Below are 23,035 nucleotides of genomic sequence, written 5' to 3'. Positions count from 1 at the left end.
AGTGGCCAACATATCATTTGCATTTCCAATTTATTCCTGAACCTACATACAGTTAAAAGTTCACAGAGACCTGTGGAAAGGCACATAACACCAGCCCCGGAACCGAAATATTTCAATCCCAATTTATCTGGAACTATCCCAGTCTATATTAAACACGTGCTGGTGGTGGGAGGAGGTTTGGGGTTAATTTGTCGTTTAGAGTCATTGAGTCATAGAGTTATACAATATATAAACAGTTCCTTTGTCCCACACCGGCCAACAAGTCCCAGCTACACTAGTCTCACCTGCCCGAGTGTGGTCCATATACCTCTCAGCCTGTCTGATCATTGTACCTGTCTGACAGTTTCTTCATTATTGGGATAGTCCCTGCCTCAACTACCTCCTCTTGACGCTTGTTTCATACACCCACTACCCTTTCTTTGAAAATTGTATCTCTTAGATTCCTACTAAATCTTTTCTCCTTCACCTGAAACCGACGTCCTCTTGTCCTCGATTCACCTACACGGGGCAAAACATTCTGTGTATCTACACGATCTAATCCTCTCATGATTTTATACAACTCTGTAAGATCACCCCATCCTCATGCGCGTCAAGGCATAGAGTCCAAGCCTACTCAATCTATCCCTGTAGATCAGACCCTCCAATCGTGGCACCATCCTCGTGAATCTTCTCTGTCGCTAAAAATTCAAATTTAGCGGGAACCATCCTGGTATTTATTAAACCCGTGCTGCAAGACAACTGAACCACATCTGTCCACAGCCCCCCCCCCCCCCCCCCCCATTCTTTCCTGGTCTGTTTCGATTTGGTTTAGTTTGGTTCGGTTCGGTTCATTTTTGTTAGCCCTAGCGAGATACCGTGAAAACCTTTGCGTGCTGGCTGAACGAATGGGGAACTGGGGCATTGATGGTAGAGGTTCCGGGAGCCGCACTGCGGTTTATATGTCACGTCTTCCATTGCGTTGAAAACTTAGATACAAAAAAGGCTGAGCAGATGTTGCCAGATGTACAAAACAATCTTTGGACAATCTCAAGGGGTATTTCAGCAATATCAGGTAAACAGAATTTCACAATCTTTATAAGTAGCGGAATTAATGTGCAGCTGGGAGAAATGTAATTGACGACATCAGAATTTCGTGAGGTATAAATAAACCTGACCGGGGACCTTGAGCTACTGGCGGTGACGATCTACCTGAGACCATTGTCAGTACAGGCTACATCTTTATGTCCCACCGATATCAGCGATGAGGACTAGTAGCTTTGACCGGATATCTACCCTTCTCCGTGTCCAATATTACTTTGACTACTTCATCACAGTCGTCGGACTGCTCAGTAAGTCGTTATATCCGCTTGCCATTTAACAGCGTTAAGAAGTTAAATTTTTGCAACTGTTCCTTCGGATCAGGAGAGTGAAGCATTGCCCGGGTTTGTCCATCTAATGTATCCGCCACGCAAACACAAGACAACAGCGTGTCTCTGAAATTACTTCAAGAAGTTGCATATTTTGTATTTTGTTGGTAGATGTCAGTAAGAGGAAACGATGCGGGATGTCGGGGCACGATGCCGACGGGAAACTGAAGAGGGTCGCTGATGGGAGGGGGAGATGCAACACTCGGAGTGGCTCAGAAAGGGTCGCAGTGCGCGGTCCCTGCATGGTTCCCGAGGTGAAGTTTTATGCAAAGTGCGGGCTCCGGGAATACAAATCCTCACTTTTAATGCCACTGAAAAGCCATAATTATAATCCTTTGTTTGCCGATCACTCGGACAATTGTTAGAACGGTTTCGGAAGTCTGTTTTAATTCCGGATGGAGATGACAGCAACACTGGGTACAGAGTGTCCTTCTATCGGAATACACGGAGACTGAAGCAGCCACACACAAAGGTGGCGTTTAGTACCGTATCTCTGCTGGACACGGCTACTTCATCTCAACCCATACCACCCAAACCCACCTTCAATTTTCGGTTTAAGGCAGCATCTGCAGTTCCTTCGTCCACATTTCATGATGAATTGATATTTGGCTCGGGTGACTGTCATACCGCAGGACAGCTGTAGGGGTCGTGCCTGCACCATGACCACCAACATGGAGAGCACCTTGCATCCGGTGACCAAGTTCAAAAGCCGTCCGTGTTCATTTCCTCACAGGTAATTTAGTGGCGATCATCGTTATCGGACGGGGAAATTGCGGACTGTCCCGGTGCATCACTCACTATCTGGTGGCGATGGCGGCAGCAGATCTTACGGCCGTCTTCTTCAACGTGGCGATATATTACCTTTACGAGGCGATTTTCCGATGGTACACTCACACAGTTGCATGCACCCTACAACAAGTGATGGGATATGTGTCCCTGGACTGCTCAGTCTGGTTAACTGTTGCGTTTACATTTGATCGCTTTGTGGCCATTTGTTGCCAGGGCTTCAAGACCAGGTACTGCACGGTTAGAATCGCGAGGGTGGCGATAGCAACAGTGTATGTGGTGAGCTTATTACGGAACATCCCCTACTACTTTGCATTTTATTCTGCTTATGTAAACTACCCAATCGGTTGTTTGGAAATGCCGGAATATTTTTCCCACCCCGGGTGGCTTGCTTTCTCCTGGATTCACACCATTTTAACCCCTCTGGTTCCATTTTTCGTTATTGTGACGCTTAATATCCTGACGGTCAGATCCATCGTGGTGGCGAGCCGAGCCCGCAGGAAGCTCCGCGCACACGCCGGTGGCGAGAAACAGGAGGACCCGGAGATGCAGAGTCGAAGGAAATCGATCATTTTACTCTTCTGTGTGTCCGGAAGTTTCATCCTCCTGTGGCTTACGGACGTGTGCTTCTTCATTTACACGCATATTGCCAACTTACACCAAGTCCAAAGCTACGGTAACCCAAGGCATTTCGCAATTTCAACTGCGAACATGCTTAAAATTCTAAGTTCGTGCACGAACACGTTTATTTATGTGCTCACTCAGTCTAAGGTCAGAAACGAACTGAAGAATGCAATCAAGTATCCCTTCACAATATGTCTTAAGATTGTTCAAAAATAAATCTGATGTAATAAATGTTAATCTATAATGAATATGTTAACGAGGTAACCACAGCAGCGTCGTCTATTAAGAGCCGAATCAAAGACACACTGGTGGGTCTGGGAGAGTTGCAATAAAGTAGTCATGGTGAATGTTTCGATCAACTGTCTCGGGACTGAAACAATGCGAGCTGATTACCGGAGCAGGGAGTAAAGGTAATGAATGAGACCGGCTCTGAGTATTTCTGGACCGGGCTACCTGTATGTGTCAGAGTAAAGGATCGTGCGCCCCCTGCAGACCGGTTGTGTCATGGTCTTATACCCGTCTGTGCCATTTAATTAAAGCCAATGATGGATATATGTGTTATGCATAGTAAGCAAATCATCATAATTTAACCTATTTACAAGTAAATGTATTTATACCACATTTTGCAGGTGATGTGTTCATGTACACCTTTCCTGCAAAGCGCTATGACCGCCAAAGCCTGCTGGATTTCCACTTACCAATCATTATCATTCATTTACCCATTCCCATCCCGACTCTTCTGTCTTTTGTGTCATCGTTTGGTAAAGTGAGGGTACAAGCAAACTGCAGACGCCGCACTTCATATTCCGCTTGGGTAGCTTGCAATCTAACGGTTTGAACTTTGAGTTCCATTTATGAAGTCAAGCAGCACGGAAGCATATCTATCCGGTCCACCTTAACTATGCAGACCAAAATGTCCCATCCACATTAGTCTCATCTGTCCGCGTTTGCCCCACCTTCCCCAAAACCCCTCCTATCCATGTACCGGTCCAAGTTTCTTTGAAAAGCTATTACCCAACCAACTAGGTACTCTGATAGGTCCCTCTGTACATCCACCGCTCATTGAGTGAAAGGGATATCCCGCAGTTTCCTATCAAATCCTGGCATTCTCATTTTCAGCCTTAAACCAGTGTACACTACTTGTTGATTTCCCAATCCTGGATGGTTCAACCTATATATTCCCTATGGTGTTTTATGTAAGATCATGCTTGTGCCGCCTGCGTTCCCATGAGATACCTGCCTGCTGAACCACTCCCTAGAGCTCTGGTCCTCAAGTCCTGGCAAATCGTGAATCTTCTCTGCACGGTTTCCACCTCAATGACGTCCTTCCTGTAGCTGGGTTACCAAAGTGAGCACCGTACTCTAAATGTGGCCGCACCAAAATCTTTTCAAATTTAACATGCTCAACTTCTATGCACAATATCGTGACTGGTGTAGTTCAGTTTACCAAAATACTTCGTTACTACGTATAGCTCTCATGGTATTATGAATGTGCACACCTTGATCGCTCTGTTCTACCGCACTCCCCAGGGTCCCGCCTTTCACCGTGAAGCTCCAACACATCCGACTCCCAAAATCCAACACCTCGCACTTATCTCCATTAAATTCCCCTGGCCATTCTGCAGCTAGGTCATCCAGCAATTTTGGACAACCATATTTAGTGTCAGCTAATTTGTCATCGTCAGCAAACTTGCCATTAGTTTAGTTTAGTTTAGTTTAGTTTAGTTTAGTTTAGTTGAGTTTAGTTTAGTCTAGTTTAGTTTAGTTTAGTTTAGTTTAGTTTAGTTTAGTTTAGTTTAGTTTAGTTTAGTTTAGTTTAGTTTAGTTTAGTTTAGTTTAGTTTAGTTTAGTTTAGTTTAGTTTAGTTTAGTTTAGTTTCGTTTCGTTTCGTTTAATTTTGAGACACAGCATCGAAAGAAGCTCTTCGGCCCACCGATTCCGCACCGACCAGCGATCCCCTCACACCAACACTAGTCCTACACACACTAGGGACAATTTTACATTTATACCATGCCAATCAACTGCAAACATTTGAGTGTTGGAGGAAAGCGAAGATCTCGGAGGAAACCCACGCAGGTCACGGGGAGAACGTGCAAACTCCGTACAGACAAGCACCCGTTGTCAGGATCGAACCCGGCTCTCTGGCGTTGTAACGCATTTCAAGATACCTCACATGCCCTTCGGCTCTTCAATTCCTACCTTTTCCTATGCCCCCACTCCGTCAGCTTTACTATGGATGTTCAGTAATTCTACAACTCCATCGCTGACCAGGAAGGCCTGAAGGCACTCCGTTTCTTCCTCCACTGCAGAACCAGCCAATTACCCTGTACTAACACTCTCCTCCGCCTAGCAGAGCTGGTCATTACTCTTAACAATTTAACCTTCAATTCTTCTGCTTCCTGTAAATCCAAGGCACAGCTATGGGCCCCGGCTATGCCTGGCTCTTTGTAGTGTACGTCGAACAATACCTGTTCGAGACGTACACTGGCCCTATCCCCGAACTGCATCTCTGCTACATTGACGACTGCATCGGTGCCGCCTCCTGCACCCATGGAGAACTCACGGACATTTCCCGTACTGCACTCAAATCATTTTTCCAAACTGCACTACTAATTTCCATACTGCACTCAAATTCACTTGGACCATCCCGACTTCCGTGGGATTGATCCCTGGGATGGCGGGACTGCCATGTGAGGAAGGATTAAAAAGACTAGGGTTGTATTCACTGGAGTTTAGAAGGATGAGAGGGGATCTTATAGAAACATAAAATTATAAGACTGAACAAGCTAGATGCAGGAAAAATGTTCCCAATGTTGTGCAACTCCAGAACCGAGGGCCACACACAGTCTTAGTATAAAGGGGAGGCCATTTAAAACTGAGTTGAGAAAAGACCTTTCCAACCAGAGAGTTGTGAATTTGTTGAATCATCTGCCACAGAGGGCATTCGAAGCCAAATCACTGGATGGATTTAAGATAGAGTTAGATAGAGCTCTAGGGGCTCGTGGAATCAAGGGATATGGGGAGATGGCAGGCACCGGGAATTGATTGGGGACAATCAGCCATGATCACAATGAATGAGGGTGCTGGTTTGCAGGGCCGAATAGCCTCCTCCTGCACCTATTTTCTATGTTCTATGTTTCTATCTCGCTACCGTTTATTGATCTCACTGTCCCCATCACAGGTGATATCCTATCAACTAACATATAGTATGAACCTACCGACTCCATCATCTATCTAGAATACACTTCTTCCCACTATGCCGCCTTCAAAGACTCTATCCCCTATTTTCAATTCCTCCGTCTAAGACAGATCTGCAGCTAAGGTTAAGTGTTCCATACCAGGACATCCGAGATGTCATTATCCTTAAGGGAATGGAGATTCCCCTCTTCCATCATAGATGAAGGCCTCACACATGCCTCCTTAGTAGCCCGCAGCTCTAGTCTTGCTCCACCACCCCCCAGTAGCAACAGGGACAGAGTCCCCCTCGTCTCCAACTTTCACCCCATCAGCAGTTGCATACAGCACACAATCCGCCAATATTTTCGCCACCTCCAATGGGATCCCTCCACAAACCACATTTCCCCATCTCTACCCCTTTTCTCTTTCGGCAGTGAACATTCCTTCTGAAACTCCCTGGTTAAATCGTCCCTTCCCACCCAAACCATTCCCTCCCCAGGTACTTTCTCCTTCAACCGCAGTAGATGCAACACCTGTCCCTATACCTCGCGCCTTGATGCCGTCCAAGGACTGCAACAGTCATTTGAAGTGTGGCAGAGGTTTACTTGCATCACCTCCTCCCTTATCTACTGTATCCGCTTTTCCAGGTGTGGACTCCTACATATCGGCGACGCCAAGCATTGGCTCGGAGATCATTTCACTGAACACTTCCGCTCAGTAGACACAAAATGCCGGGGTAACTTACAGAGTCAGGCAGCATCTCGGGTTAGAAGGAATGGCTGACGTTTCGGATCGAGACCATTCTTCAGACTGAAGTCAGGGGAGAGGGGGGGGGCAAAGATAGAATGTAGTCTGAGACAGGAAGAATAGAGGGAGAACTGGGAAGGGGAGGGGATAGAGAGGGAAAGCAGGGAATATCTCAAGTTTGAGAAGTGAATGTTCATACCGCTAGGGTGTAAACTACCCAAGCGAAATAGGAGGTGGTGTTCCTCCAATTTGCGCTGGGTCTCATTTTGACAATGGAGGAAACATGTTCCCAATGTTGGTGGAGTCCAGAACCAGGGGCCACAGTTTAAGAATAAGGGGTAGGCCATTTAGAACAGAGATGAGGAAAAACTTTTTAGTCAGAGAGTTGTGAATCTGAGGAATTCTCTGCCTCAGAGGGCAGTGGAGGCCAATTCTCTGAATACATTCAAGAGAGAGCTAGATAGAGCTCTGAAGGATGGTGGAGTCAGGGGGTATGGGGAGAAAGCAGGAACGGGGTACTGATTGAGAATGATCAGCCATGATCAAATTGAATGGCGGTGCTGGCTCGAAGGGCCGAATGGCCTACTCCTGCACCTATTGTCTATTGTCTATTGTCTATTGAGGAGGCCCAGGACAGAAAAGTTAGATTGGGAACGGGAGGAGGAGTTGAAGTGCTGGGCCACCGGGAGATCAGTTAGGGAGTTAAGATGGACTGAGCGGAGGTGTTTAGCGAAAAGATTGCCGAGCCTGCGCTTGGTCTCGCCGCTGTAGAGATGTTGACACCTGGAACAGCGGATGCAGTAGATGAGGTTGGTGGAGGTGCAGGTGAACCTCTGTCTCACCTGGAAAGACTGTTTGGGTCCTTGGATGGAGTCGAGGGGGAGGTATAGGGACAGGTGTTGCATCTCCTGCGGTTGCGGGGGGGGAGTACATGGGGAGGGTGTGGTTTTGGTGGAAAGGGACGAGTGGACCAGGCAGTTTCGGAGGGAACGGTCACTGCGGAACGCAGAAAGGGGTAGGGATGGGAAGATGTGGCCAGTAGTGGGATCCCGTGGGAGGTGGCGAAAATTTGTAGGATAAAATTTTGCATTGGACGGCTAATTGGGTGGAAGGTGAGAACAAGGGGGACTCTGTTCTTGTTACGAATAAGGGGAGGGGGAGCAAGAGCCGGGCTGCGGGATATTGTGGAGATCCTAGTGAGAGCCTCATCTATAATGGAAGAGGGGAATCCCTGTTTCCTAAAGAATGAGGACATCTCTGATGCCCTTGTATGGACCACCTCATCCTGCGCGCAGATTCGGTGTAGGCGGAGGAATTGCGGGAAAGGGATAGAATCTTTACAGGAAACTGGGTGGGAAAAAGTGTAGTCAAGATAGCTATGGGAGTCAGTGGGTTTGTTGTGCATGTCGGTCAATAGTCTGTCTCCTGTAATGGAGATTTCGAGATCCGGAGATGGTAAGGTGATGTCGGAGATGGTCCAAGTAAATTTGGGAGCAAGATGGAAGTTAGTGGTGAAGATGCTGAAGTCTGCATGGGTGCAGGAGGTAGCACCATTGCAGTCGTCAATGTAGCGGAGGTAGAGTTCTGGGATAAGCCCAGTGTACCCCTAGGACAGGGATTGTTCGACGTACCCTACAAAGAGGCAGGCATAGCTAGGGCCTATACGAGTACCCATAGCTACCCCTTCGATTTGGAGGAAGTGTGAGGAGTCGAAGGAGATATTGTTGAGGGTAAGGACCAGCTCTGCTCGGCGGAGGAAATTATTGGTAAATAAAGTAAAGGTAACTCTTGCTTTCCCTTTCTCTCCGTCCCTCCCCATCCTAGTGCTCCGACCAGTCTGATTGTCCTCCTGACATTGCATGCCTCGTTGTCAACTTCCCGCAGTTACCATTGATCTATTCTACATGTTACATTATCTTCGTCCGCATTGATCTCTCGTTTCACTTTCCCCTGACTCTCATCCTGAAGGATTTAGAATCGAAACGTCACCCATTCCTTCTATCCAGAGACGCTGCCTGCCCTGCTGAGTTACTCCAGATTTTTATGTCTATCTTCAATCTGTGTGGATCACTTTCAACGTCTCCTCCTCACTGACCATCAACACAGGTCCACCTCAGGGCAGTGTGTTTAGCCTCCTGCTCTAATCTCCTTACACCCTGACTCAGCGGCCAAACACGGCTCCAATGCCATGTCTATTCAGGATCAGTTCCTGTGGATTGGAGGGTAGCTAATGTTGTTCCACTTTTTAAGAAAGGAGGGAGAGAGAAAACGGGAAATAATAGACCAGTTAGTCTGACATCAGTGGCGGGGAAGATGCTGGAGTCAATTATAAAAGACGAAATTGAGGAGCATTTGGATAGTAGTAACAGGATTGTTCAGAGTCAACATGGATATACGAATGGGAAATCATGCTTGACTAATCTTCTGGAATTCTTCGAGGATGTAACTAGGAAAATTGACAGGGGAGAGCCGGTGGATGTCGTGTACCTTGACTTTCAGAAAGCCTTTGGCAAGGTTCCGCATACGAGATTAATGGGCAAAATCAGAGCACATGGTATTGGAGGTAGGTTACTGAAATGGATAGAAAATTGGTTGACAGACAGAAAGCAAATAGTGGGGATAAATGGGTCCCTTTCAGAATGGCAGGCAGTGACTAGTGGGGTACCGCATGGCTCGTTGCTGGGACCGCAGCTATTTACAATATACATTAATGACTTGGATGAAGGGATTAAAAGTACCATTAGCAAATTTGCAGATGATACAAAGCTGGGTGGTAATGTGAACAGTGAGGAAGATGCTATGAGGTTACAGGGTGACTTGGACAGGTTGTGTGAGTGGGCGGATACATGGCAGATGCATTTTAATGTGGATAAGTGTGAGGTTACCCACTTTAATGGTAAGTATAGGAAGGCAGAGTATTATCTGAATGGTGTCAAGATAGGAACAGGGGACGTACAACGTGATCTGGGTGTCCTAGTGTATCAGTCACTGAAAGGAAGCATGCAGATAGAGCAGGCAGTGAAGAAAGCCAACGGAATGTTGGCCTTCATGACAAGAAGAGTTGAGTATAGGAGCAAAGAGGTCCTTCTGCAGTTGTACAGGGCCCTGGTGAGACCGCACCTGCAGTACTGTGTGCAGTTTTGGTCTCCATATTTGAAGAAGGATATTCTTGCTATTGAGGTTTACTAGGTTAATTCCCGGAATGGCGGGACCGTCATATGTTGAAAGACTGGAGCGACTAGGCTTGTATTCACTGGAATTTAGAAGGATGAGAGGAGATCTTATCGAATCGTATAAGATTATTAAGGGATTGGACACGTTAGAGGCAGGAAACATGTTCCCAATGTTGGGGGAGTCCAGAACCAGGGGCCACAGTTTAAGAATAAGGGGTGGGCCATTTAGAACGGAGATAAGGAAAAACTTTTTCAGTCAGAGAGTTGTGAATCTGTGGAATTCTCTGCCTCAGAAGGCAGTGGACGACAATTCTTTGAATGCATTCAAGAGAGAGCTAGATAGAGCTCTTAGGGATAGCGGAGTCAGGGGGTATGGGGAGAAAGCAGGAACGGGGTACTGATTGAGAATGATCTGCCATGATCACATTGAATGGCGGTGCTGGCTCGAAGGGCCGAATGGCCTCCTCCTGCACCTATTGTCTCTTGGCTGTTGTCTATTGTCTATTGTCTATTCGACAATGGCACAACCACAATTTGTTAAATCATGGATTTTGATAAATCAAATTACAGATAAGAGACAGAACACCCATTTGAACATTGATGCAAACAAAACACTCAACATAAACAAAAACAAGGAACTATTTATTGACATCAAATTGTAAGATAGTGAAGATGGTTGTCAAATAATGCAGTAGCATCTTGATCGGTTGGTCAGGTGGGCCGAAGAGTGATTAATGCAATGTAATTCTGAGGTGTGAGGTGTTTCATTTTGGGAGTTCTAACATGGACAGCAGTCTGACCGACACGGTGAATGTCAGGGCTCTGGGGAGTGTCGGAGAGCAGAGGGATCTTGTAGTGCAGGTACATTGTTTATTGAAAGTCGCACCACATGTAGATGGAGTTGTCACAAAGCTTCTGGCACAATTGCCTTCATCAGTCAGAATGCTGAATATAACAGAGGAGAGGTCAGATAAGCCGTTGTTGAGGCTGCATATATCATATCATATCATATATCATATATATACAGCGCGGAAACAGGCCTTTTCGGCCCACCAATTCCGCGCCGCCCAGCGATCCCCGCACATTAACACTATCCTACACCCACTAGGGACAATTTTTTACATTTACCCAGTCAATTAACCTACATACCTGTACGACTTTGGAGTGTGGGAGGAAACCGAAGATCTCGGAGAAAACCCACGCAGGTTAGAACATTGTGTTCAGTTCTGGCCACGAAGTTATAGGAAAGATGTTATCAAGCTGGAAGGGATGCAGAGAATATTTACGAGGAAGTTGCCATTACTCGAGGGCGTGGGCTATAGGTAGAGGTTTAGCAGGCTGGGGTTCTATTCCTTATAGAGGTGGATAAAATCATGAGAGGAATAGATATGGTCGACGCGGAGTCTCTTGCCCAGTGCAGGTGAACCGAGAACCAGAGGATTTAGGTTTCAGGTTAGTGGGAAAGTTTTAATCGGAACATAAAGGGTAACTTTTTTCACATAAAGGGTGGTGGCTGATCAACGAGCTGCCGGAGGAGGTAGTTGAGGCAGGTACTATTACAACGTTTCAGAAACATTTAGACAGATACATGAATAGGACAGGTTTATAACTTCAAGTTGCAAACCATTAGTTAGCCGCAAGAAAAACGATGGCTAGGGTACAGATAACAATACTGTTATCTTAAAAGGGCAAACACAATTCTGGAAAAAGATATTGTGGACAGATGAGACGAATATTAACTTATCAGAGTGATGGCAAGAGCAATTTTCGGAGTAGAATAGGAACTGCCCAAGATCCAAAGCACACCATCTCATCTGTGAAACACGGTGGTGGGGGTGTTATGGCCTGGGCACGTATGGCTGCTGAAGGCGCTTGCTCACTTAGCTTCATTGACGATACAACTGCCAATGGTAGTAGCATAATGGATTCCGAAGTGGAAAAGGCACATCCTATCTGGTCAAGTTCGAACAAATGCCTCAAAACTCATTCGCCGGTGGTTCATTCTACAGCAAGACAATGATCCCAAACATACTGCCAAAGGAACAATAGAGTTTTTCAAAGCTAAAAAAATGGTCAATTGTAGAGTGCTCAAGTCAATCACCCGCTCTGAACCCAATTGAGCATGCCATTTATATGGTGAAGAGAAAACAAGTATAAGCTAAAGATGGCTGCAATACAGACCTGGCAGAGCATCACCGGAGAAGGCACCCAGGAACTGGTGATGTCCATGATATGCAAGGATATGCAACAAAATAATAAACATGACTACTTTCATTTGCATGACATTGCTGTGTCCCAAACATTATGGTGCCCTGAAATATACGGGGGACTATGAAGAAACACTGCTGTAATTTCTACATGGTAAAACCAAAATGTATAAAAATACACTTTATTAAAATCAGACAATGTGCACTTTAAACGCATATGATTTTTTCTATTAGAAATCTCAAATTGTGGAGTACAGAGGCAAATGAATTAATGATGGGCCTTTGTCCCAAATATTATGGACGGCACGGTAAGTATCCAGCTCCTGATTCACGCATCATTTATGATTTTTTGACACCGCGACCATGATTCCCCAAAATATTGATTTAGCAAGGATTAGTGTGCAACGAGCCAAATGCAGGCACATGCGGCAATTTGGAGTGTCAAGTGAAACAATATTGTCAGTTTTCAAAGCCTCTCCACATTGCAGAACGTGGAGGTGATGTTTCAAGACATATTGAAGAATGGTCCAACCGCTCCCTTTAAAGTATGATGGACATTTGACGGCACTGGATCTGTACTCGCTAGAATTTAAAAGGATGAAGAGGTCCTCATTGAAACATCGAATAGTGAAAGACCTGGATGGAGTGGAACTGGACAGGATATGTCCATGTTTCATGTTGACGACCTGTCGTGAGGAATAGATATCAGCAAAGATGCTGAAGCATTGTCACGTCAACCTCCACCAACACTCCCAAAAGAAGTTGCAGGAACTGACAAATATAATGTAAAAAAGAACTACCAGCAAATTTAATTTAATATAAAGATACAGCATGGAAACAGGCCCTTCGGCCCACCGAATCAGCGTCGACCAGCGATCTCAGGACATTAGCACTATCCTACACACTGGGGGCAATTTACAATCTTTTACCACAGCTAATTAACCAACAACACTGTGCATCTTTAAAGTGTGGGAGGAAACCGGAGCATTTGGTGAAAACCTAGGTCACGTGGAGAACGTACAAACTCCATATAGACAGCACCCGTAGATAGGATCCAACCCGCGTCTCTGGCGTTGTGAGGCAGCAACACTACCGCTGCACCACTGATGCCGTTCATGCCGTTTCTGACCAATCTATCTGCGCCACTCATAATTTATGTATAAAGACCAGTTAAAACATTTGCAAATAGCTGGGTCAAATCATAATATTAGCTACCCTCCAATCCACGGGAACTGATTGAACATTGGAAAATGATCACCAATACGTCCACGATTTCTTGAGCCACCTCCTTGAATACCCTCGGGTGCAGACCATCAGGCCCTGGGGATTTATCAGCCTTCAGTCCCATCAGTCGACGCAATACTATTTCTCTCTTAATGCAAATTTCTTTCAGTTCCTCTGTCTCCCTTGATCCTCTGTCCACTAGTACATCTGACAGATTATTTGTGTCTTCCGGAGGGAAGACAGATCCGAAGTACCTGTTCAACTCTCCCGCCATTTCCTTGTTATCCATTATAATTTCACCCGTTTCTGCCTTCAAGGGACCAACATTTGTCTTTATTAATTGTTTTCTCTTAACATGCCTAAAGAAGCTTTTATTTCCTTATCTATATTCTAGGCCAGCTTCGCATTGTACCTCATATTTTCAGCCCGTATTGCCCTTTTTGCTATATTCCGTTGTCATTTGAAAGTTGCCATTCCTCTGGCTTCCCACTTCCCTTTGCTATCTTATACATCTTTTCTTTTAGTTTTATTCCATCTCTAAGTTCCCTTGTCAGCAACGGTTGCCTCTTACTCCCCTTGGAATCTTTCTTTCTCTTACAATAGACAATAGACAATAGACAATAGGTGCAGGAGTAGGCCATTCTGCCCTTCGAGCCAGCACCGCCATTTGGAATGAAATGACCCTGCATCTTCTGAATTGTGCCCAGAAATTCCTGCCATTGCTGTTCCACCGTCATTCCTGCTAGGTCCCTTTTCCATTCGACCTTGGCCAGCTCCTCCTCATGCCGTCATATTCCCCTTTGTTCAACTGCAACACTGACATTCCTGGTTTAACCGTTTCCCTCTCAAATTGCATATTAAAACTAATCATATTGTCGGCACGACCTCCGAGCGGTTCCTTTCCCTTGAGTTCACTTATTAAATCTGGTTCATTGGACAACACTAAATCCAGAATTGCCTTCTCTCTGGTAGGCTCCAGTACAAGCTGCTCTAAGAATCCATCTCGGAGGCACTCTCCAAACTCCCTTTCTTGGGGTCCAGAACCAACCTGAATTTCCCAGTCTACCTGCATATTGAAATCCCCGATAACTACAGTGACGTTGCCTTTGTTACATGCCAATTTTAACCCCAGCTGCAACTTACACCGTATATCCAGGCTACTGTTTGGGGGTCTGTACGTAACTTCCATTAGTGTCTTATTACCTTTATAATTCTTCAACTCAATCCACAGTGACTCGACGTCGTCAGTCCCAAAGTCACACCTCGCATGGGACTGAATTCCATCCCTCACCAACAGAGCTACTCCACCTCCTCTGCCCAACTACCTGTCCTTTCTATGGGACTTATAACCCTGAATAGTCACTTCCCAGTCCTGATCCTCCTGCTGCCACGTCTCTGAAATCCCCACAATGCCATACCTACCAATCTCTAACTGAGCCTCAAGCTCATCCACTTTACTTCTTATACTTTGCGCATTCATACATAGTAGGTTTAATCCTTTGCTCGTCTCAGCTTCCACACTGATTCCTATTACACTTGGCCATTCTCTCCTATGGCTTCGTGAACTTTCTGTCCCATTTAATTCTGGGGTGTTGCTTAGTTATTCCAATACTCTCTTTCCCTTTAACTACACCATTTTCCAACCGATCTGAAAGACCCCCCACCCCCCATCCATTATTTGGCTTAAATAGCATATGGCGAGGCTCAGCGTCTCCTAGCTGAAGAGCAGCAAAGTTGCAGAAGAAATCTCCAGAGACCTTTATGGCAACCCGGTGGACACAACCCATGATGACCAGGACCTGGTGGGACACAGCACTGACGGACAGTGGGTGGCCTTCAGAGATGCAGTCTACTTCATCGCCCTCGAACACCTCGGGTCAGCTTCCCGCAGAAGCCAGGACTGGTTCGACGAGAACGATGAAGAGATACAGGCGCTGCTATCAGAGAAACACCAACTGTTCAGTGCACACCAGAACGACCTCACGTCACTAGCGGAGAAAGATGCCTTTGCCAGCGCAAGACAAAAGGTACAGAAGAAACTCCGTGAGATGCAGGACGAATGGTATAGCAAGAAGGCCGATGAAATCCAGGGCTACGCAGACAGTCACGACACCAAGCGTTTCTACGATGCATTGAAGGCTGTGTATGGACCCCAGTCCTCTGGCTCCTCTCCCCTCCTCAGTGCAGACGGGACCCAGTTGCTGCCAAAGAAGAGGCAGATTCTGGAGAGATGGGCTGAACATTTCAACCAGGTCCTCAATCGCCCTGCTAATATCAACGACGAGGCCATCACTCGCCTACCTCAGATGGAGATCAACCAGGACCTTGACAACCTCCCGACAGAAGAAGAAGTCACAAAGGCCATCAAGCAACTTTCCTGTGGCAAAGCACCTGTATCAGATGCAATTCCTGCTGAAGTGTACAAAGCAGGAGGCCCTGTCATGATGCAGAAGCTGACTGAACTCTTCCAGTCCATGTGGAATGAAGGGAAGGGCCCACAACAGCTGAAAGATGCCAAACATAGTCCACATCTACAAGAGGAAAGGCAACCGCCAGTCTTGCGACAATCATCGAGGCATCTCCGTCCTGTCCATAGCTGGGAAGATCTTGGCTCGCATCCTGCTCAACCGTCTCATTCAACACATTGAGCAGGGTCTCCTTCCAGAAAACCAGTGCGGTTTCCGTGCTGGACGTGGAACTGTCGAAATGATATTTGCTGCATGCCAACTCCAGGAAAAATGCCAAAAGCAGCACAGCGACCTGTTCGTGACCTTCGTCGATCTGACAAAGGCCTTCGACACTGTCAGCAGAGATGGCTTGTGGAAGATAATGCAGAAGTTTGGCCGTCCCAGCAAGTTCATCACAATTGTCCGGCAGTTCCATGACGGCGTGATGGTGAAAGTGCTAGATGATGGAGACGAGTCGGAAGCCTTTCCAGTGACAAACGGTGTGAAGCAAGGTTGTGTTCTTGCCCCTAGACTCTTCAGCATGGTTTTCTCTGCCATGCTGACTGATGCCTTCCGTGACTGCGAGGATGTAATACACATCAGGTACAGGACTGACAGCAGGCTGTTCAACCTCAGGCGCCTGCAAGCTGTTACAAAGATGAAGGAGACCATCATCAGAGATTTCTTGTTTGCTGATGACTGCGCCCGCAACGCCAGCACAGAGCAGAAGATGCAGCATGAAATGGACTGCTTCTCACAGGCCTGTGACAACTTTGGTCTCTCCATTAGCACCAAAAGGACTGAAGTTATGTACCAGCCCGCGCCTGGAAAGCCCTACCAGGAACCACACATCACGGTGAAGGGGCAGAACCTACAGGCAGTCGACAGCTTTACCTATCTGGGTAGTACACTCTCGCGAGTGGTGAACATTGACGATGAGGTCAACAACAGGATTGCCAAGGCCAGCGCTGCATTTGGGCGACTCCGTGAGAGTGTTTGGGAGTGGAGAGGACTCAGCCTTACCACCAAGCTGAAGGTCTACCGTGCAGTGGTACTCACCACTCTTCTCTATGCCAGTGAGACTTGGACTGTCTACAGCAGACATGCCAAATAGCTCAACCACTTCCACTTGAGCAGCCTACGCAGACTCCTTCACATCAGGTGGCAGGACAAAATTCCCGACACAGAGGTCTTGGAACGGGCCGGAATTCCCAGCGTCCACACCCTCCTACGGAAAGCCCAAGCCAGATGGGCAGGCCATGTCGTCAGAATGCCCGAGAGTCGACTGCCAAAACAGCTTCTGTATGGAGAACTGTGTCAGGGCAAGCGCTCAGTAGGAGGACAGAAGAAACGGTTTAAGGACTGCCTGAAAGTGTCCCTCAAAGACTTGGACATCAACCTCAGCACTTGGGAGTCTCTTGCTCTGGACCGTCCAACCTGGCGTAGCAAGCTCACCACAGGAGCCCGTGCAGCAGAGAACAGAGGCCCAGAGGAAACGCACCGCGCGCAAGGCCCGGGCTAGCTCCACTCCCACTGCAGCACCCATCCACTTGTGTCCTACGTGTGGGCGTGCCTTCCGGGCCCGGATTGGCCTCACTAGTCACTTCAGGACCCACAGTCACCAATCCTCCAACTGAAAGTGAAGTCATGGTCAACTTCGAACCCGAAGGACGAACAACAACAACACAGCACATTGTGTCACTCCATCAGTGCTACCACCACATTGTGTCACTCCATCAGTACTACCCCCACATTGTGTCACTCCATCAGTGCACTGCACAGTGTGTAACTCCATTAGTACTACTGCGCAGTGTGTCACTTCATCAATACAACTCCAAAGTGCGTCACTCCATCTGTACCAACCCACAGTGTGTTAAGCCACCATTACTACCATACATTGTGTCACTCCATCAGTTCCACTGCACAGTGTGTCACTCCATCAGTAATGCCCCACAGCGTGTCACGTCGTCATTAAAACCCACAGTATGACATTACATCATTACAAACACACATGTTCACACCCTCAAACACAGTCAAACACGCACACACATACCCGCGGATGAAGACACACAATCTCTCAAATGCAATCACAAACAATCAAATATATTCTCACACATTCTCACATACAATCACACGTACACATGCACTCACACTAACAGATATTCACACGCACTAGCACGAAGAGACACGCACTCATTCGCACGTCCTTACACACGAACACATTCTCTGACAACACCATCATATACTCTCCCACACACACACACACGCACGCACGCACGCACGCACACACACACACACACACACACACTATCAAATAATTACATACTCACACACTCTGACAAACTCACATCCCACATATTCTCTCACATTCTCACAAACAGCCACACACGCACAGACGCAAACACTGTCCTTCACAAACCCACATGCACTCTCCCACTCAGAGACACAGGTACATTCAATCGCACTTGCATCCACACTTACTAATGCTCACACACTCACACGCACACTCACGCACTCGCACAGACACACACACACACACACACACACACAAATATAGGCACTCTTACATACTCTACCGCTCTCTCACACGCAGTCCCGCATGCACACGTGCACATTTTGGGATTGAGTGTATCTTTGGATGTTCGCGGCGAGCAGCGCAGCGCAACGTGGCCGGGGTGTTCCCGGTGACCGGGGCCAAGCCCTTCAGTCGGCCCGGATCGCCCACCGCGGATGGCGATGGGAGCCGCGCCTCGGGAGCGTGGTGGGAGCCGCGAGGAACCGCAGAGACCGTCGGACAGCGAGGAACGCCGCCGAGAACGAAGGGGCGACCCGCGGTGCGGCGGCAGGGAGGAGATAGAACTATCCGGCCAACGTTTGTAACTTTGCTGGCGTCAAAATGTGGCGACACTTTTGTACCGCCTAGGTGAGGTCTGCTGCATGATGTTACCGGGTTGTCTGCAAAACTAAGCATTTCACTCTACCTGGGTACGTGATAATAAGGTATCACTGAATCATTGAAATTCCTGTAACCGCGTACACTAATGCGTACGCACACACACCGACTCATGTGCACAGTCTCACACAGTCACACTCGCACACACGTGCCAACACACTCTTGCACGGACTCGCACACTCACACTGTCACACACAAGCAACATCCAATGCGAGTCAGGCTGCACCTCTGGAGAAATCTAGTTGAGTATGTCAGTTCAGTGCAGTTTATGGTCACGTGTACCGAGGTACCGTGAAAAGATTTTGTTGCGTGCTACCCAATCAGTGGAAACAAAATACATTATTACAGTCTAGCCATTTACAGATTATAGATACATGATAAGGGGGATAACGTTCAGTGCAAGGTAAAGCCTGCAAAATCCGATCGTGGATCGCCCGAGGATCACCAAAGAGGTAGATCGTAGTTAAGCACTGCTTTCTGTTTGTGGTTGGATGATTCCGTTGCCTGATAACAGCTGGGAAGACGCTGTCCCTGAAACTGGAGGTGTGCTTTTTCACACTTCTATACATTTTGCCTGATGGGACAGAGGAGAAGCAGGAGTGGCAAGGGTGCGACTCGTCCTTGATTATGCTGCTGGCCTTGACGAGGCAGCGTGGTTTATAAATTGAGTCAATATATGGGAGGTTGCTTTGTGTGATGATTTGGACAATTCGCAGCAATTTCTTGCGTTGTTGTATGGAGCTGTTCGCAAACCAAGCTGTGATGCATCTTGATAAAATACTTTCTATGGTGCATCTGTCGAAGTTGGTGAGAGTTATAGAGGGCACGCCGAACTAGCTAAGCCTGCCAAGGACATGGATGCCTGAACTTCGATTCGAGACCATTCTTCAGACTGATTCTGGTGGGAAGGTGGAGAAGGCTGGAACAGCAGGACAAAGCGAGTTGAATGATGAGTGGGTGAATACCGTTTTCATAGTTAGGTGGTTGAGACCAGAGGTTAAAAGATAAAAGTTGGGAGATAACGATTGAGCAGGTTGGAATTATAAAGAGAGAGGAGGGAATATCGGTTGAAGGTGGAGGTGGAGGGGATGAACAGGTGCGAGTCCGCGTGAAGCAAGAGAAAGAGCGAGGGAAAAGCGGGGAGTTGCACGTTCCGCGTGAAGATAAAAGGGAGAGGTAGAGGAGAAGACGAAAGAAGAGATGGAGGGGAGTGAACTATCAAAGGGAGAGTGCGAAAATGAGGAGAGAGGGGAGTTCAGAGCGAGTGGGTTGGCAAAAGGGGGAGAGGGAAGCATCAGAGAGATACAGGGAGAAGGAGGGAGGGATGCAGTAAGAGTGGGAGAGGGAGGGGAGAGAGGTTGGCAGAGAGCGGGCGGCACAGAGAGGGAGAATAGAGAGTGTAGGGGAGAGAGTAACATTTCAGAGAGAGAATAGCAGTAAAGATGGATAGAGAGAGATAGAGGGGAGGGAGAGATGATGCATCACTCGCCGTTTGTTCTACTTTTAAGACAATTCTGAGGCGGCAATGGTTCTGTTCACTGAGTGTCGTGAGTCTTTGGGTCGTTCCTCCACAGAGGTGATGAAGGTAGAGAATGTTGTTGTCCCAAGGCAAAGCGAGATCCATTCCAGGCAAGCAAGGACTAAATGCTTACTAGGGGTCGCCGGGAGTGTGGGGTTGAGGTTACAATCAGTTCAGCCGCGATCACATTGAGTGTTAAAACAGAGTGGAGGGCCATTTTAGTCTGAGGTGATCTGTTGAACTAATTCATCACGCTGTGGACAATGGTTGTCCAGTCCACCTTCAAACTGGGCACCAGAAGCCTTCAGACGGTCCCTTGAATTTGGGATTGCCTTGCTGAGTGAAGGAAATCAGACAAACAACATGTGGTGGAGAGTTGGATCCGATGGAGTTTGAAACAATATCCCCTTTGCTGGAACAACGCCGCTCCCTATTTCCATCCCTCAGTATCGCCACAATTCCCAATCTTTGGAGTTTCTTAATCAATTCCCTGAATAAATCACGACCTGTCTCAGCAGGGATTTCACTTGGCTGATATCATTTGTTTGCGAATCATTTCAAAATCTCTATTTTTTAAAACTCTTTTGAAACTTCGCTGTCCCGGTGGAGACGGAAAATTGTATAAAATCTCCGGGAATGTTCTGCCCCAGCATTTCATTTCGAGAGATTACCGGTCGCTCACGGGGACACGTCGATGGGCAGAGAAAATGGGGCACCATTATTGGGAATATATGGACGTGGAGAAAATCTTGTACGTGATCATTGCTGCCGTTGGTGTCCCTGGTAAGTGAGCAGAACAATTCAAGTTTTATAACTCCGTGTGTTCACAGATGTTGACCTGATTCTGATTCTGTTACAAGATTCCCAACTGATGGTCGTTGTCCAAGAATATATGGAGTATATCTATCCTCTAAATGAAATATCTTTGAATTAACACTGTGATTTTTCTCATTTTCAGACAGCCGAAACTAACCCTCTTTTTCTCCCACTGCCGCGACCCACTAGAATGTTGTTGTTCCCTTCAGTGGGACCTTGCCCAGAGTTGTCCCAGTGCTCGGGACAGGCAGCTCTCCGGGACGGTGTGACGGGGAGGGGTTTACATTGTGAAGTTCACTGTGTCTGAGTTATTGATCAGAGTGAACACCAGCTCCTGTTGACACGTCTCACTGTGGAGTCTGTCACAATCGGATTCTACCCGCCTGTTGGTCAATAATTGGATCGATCTCCTGAACCGGTGGCCGCGGATCTACCGGCGTGTGTTGTTCCCGAACTGAACTCACTGTGGAATGAATCCATTAACGGAGCCACTCTGCTGCCGGACCCTAAGTTGTCCATGCCTTCCCTCCGGAACCCTCCTCGTCCCCATCAGATGCCGAGTTCCCAGAGCCCTGGTTAAACGCGGCCGGTCACGGTTAAGTCTGTGAAACCGTCCCCATCAGAGACTGTGAGCGGGGTTAACTGTAGACAGGACCATTCCGCCTATTGTAGCGGGCGGCTGCTCGTTCCCTCCCCGCCCTTTACCCCGCCCGATGCCTTATCTCCTCTCCCCTGAAGCAGGCAGGTCGGGCACAGTCGGAGCCGGGTCTGACATTGTTAAACCTGCAGCCGCGCACCGACTCCAACACTCCTGATCTCCAGCTGAAAGTGGAGCCGGTGTTCAGCCCCGGAGACCGTGTTCAGTAATGCCCAGTGTCCGTCCCCTTCTCTTTCCGCAGTGAATTTAGTGGCGATTGTGATCCTGTCCCGGGGAAAGTGCGGCCTCTCCACCTGCACCACTCGTTACCTAGTGGCCATGGCAGCGGCCGATCTATTCACCCTGATCACCGAGGTCATTTTGTATTGGATCCGATACTATTACTTTTATTGGAGTTTCCTGACCATCACCCCTGTGTGCAGTGTTAACTTTGTACTGAGGACTGCAGCTACAGATTGTTCTGTCTGGTTCACCGTCACTTTCACCTTTGATCGCTTTGTCGCCATTTGTTGCCAGAAGCTGAAAACTAAATATTGCACCGGGAAAACTTCGGCTGCGGTTCTCGCAACAGCCGGCGTTCTGCTGTGTCTGAAAAACGTTCCCCGCTACTTCACACAGGAACCCTGGACAACCATTGACAATGTCCCGTGGGGCTGTGACCTGGTGGACAGTTATTTCACTGACCCCGGGTGGGTGGCATTTGACTGGATCGACACGGTTTTAACTCCGTTCCTCCCTTTCGCTGTGATCCTGCTGCTCAACGCACTGACAGTCCGGCACATTTTAGTGGCCAGTCAGGTCCGTCAGGGGCTGAGGGGTCAGAGCAAGGGAGAGAAGCGCAGTGACCCGGAGATGGAGAGCAGGAGGAGGTCAGTGGTTTTACTCTTCACCATCTCCGGCAGCTTCATCCTCCTGTGGCTGACGCTGGTTGTAAACTTCGTCTATTATCAGATCACAGGGATTGGGAATGATGGGAATGATTCTCAATGGATCTTTAACGACGTCGGGTTGTTGCTGAGGAATCTCAGCTGCTGCACCAACACATTTATTTACGCGGTGACCCAGTCCAAGTTCAGGGAGCAGGTGAAGATCGCGGTGAAATATCCGCTCACCTCAGCGCTGCGGCTCATTAATAAACCCGCGCCCTGAGCGCATCCCAGAGGGCGGCTGCAGTCTCTCCGCTCCGGGCTCCGGCTCCTCACATTCACCGCCGCATCTTCCAGCTGTCAGTCCCGGGCGGATGATCCCATCGCCGGCCCCGCTCCGGGACCCCCAGCCCCTCACATTCACCCAATCGC

General features: G+C 47.7%; 1 protein-coding gene across 1 annotated transcript; it reads left to right on the top strand.

The window, feature by feature from the left end:
- Positions 1-1,240: 1,240 nt before the first annotated feature.
- Positions 1,241-3,032, top strand: LOC144609315 (putative G-protein coupled receptor 139). Its single transcript, XM_078427746.1, has 3 exons — positions 1,241-1,328; positions 1,518-1,766; positions 2,140-3,032. Exons 1-3 carry the CDS (start codon positions 1,241-1,243, stop codon positions 3,030-3,032), a joined length of 1,230 nt encoding a protein of 409 aa, XP_078283872.1.
- Positions 3,033-23,035: the final 20,003 nt, after the last annotated feature.

Source organism: Rhinoraja longicauda, chromosome 34 (assembly GCF_053455715.1).
Source record: "Rhinoraja longicauda isolate Sanriku21f chromosome 34, sRhiLon1.1, whole genome shotgun sequence".
NCBI classification, from domain to species: domain Eukaryota; kingdom Metazoa; phylum Chordata; class Chondrichthyes; order Rajiformes; family Arhynchobatidae; genus Rhinoraja; species Rhinoraja longicauda.
This window is presented reverse-complemented; position numbering and strand designations above follow the sequence as displayed.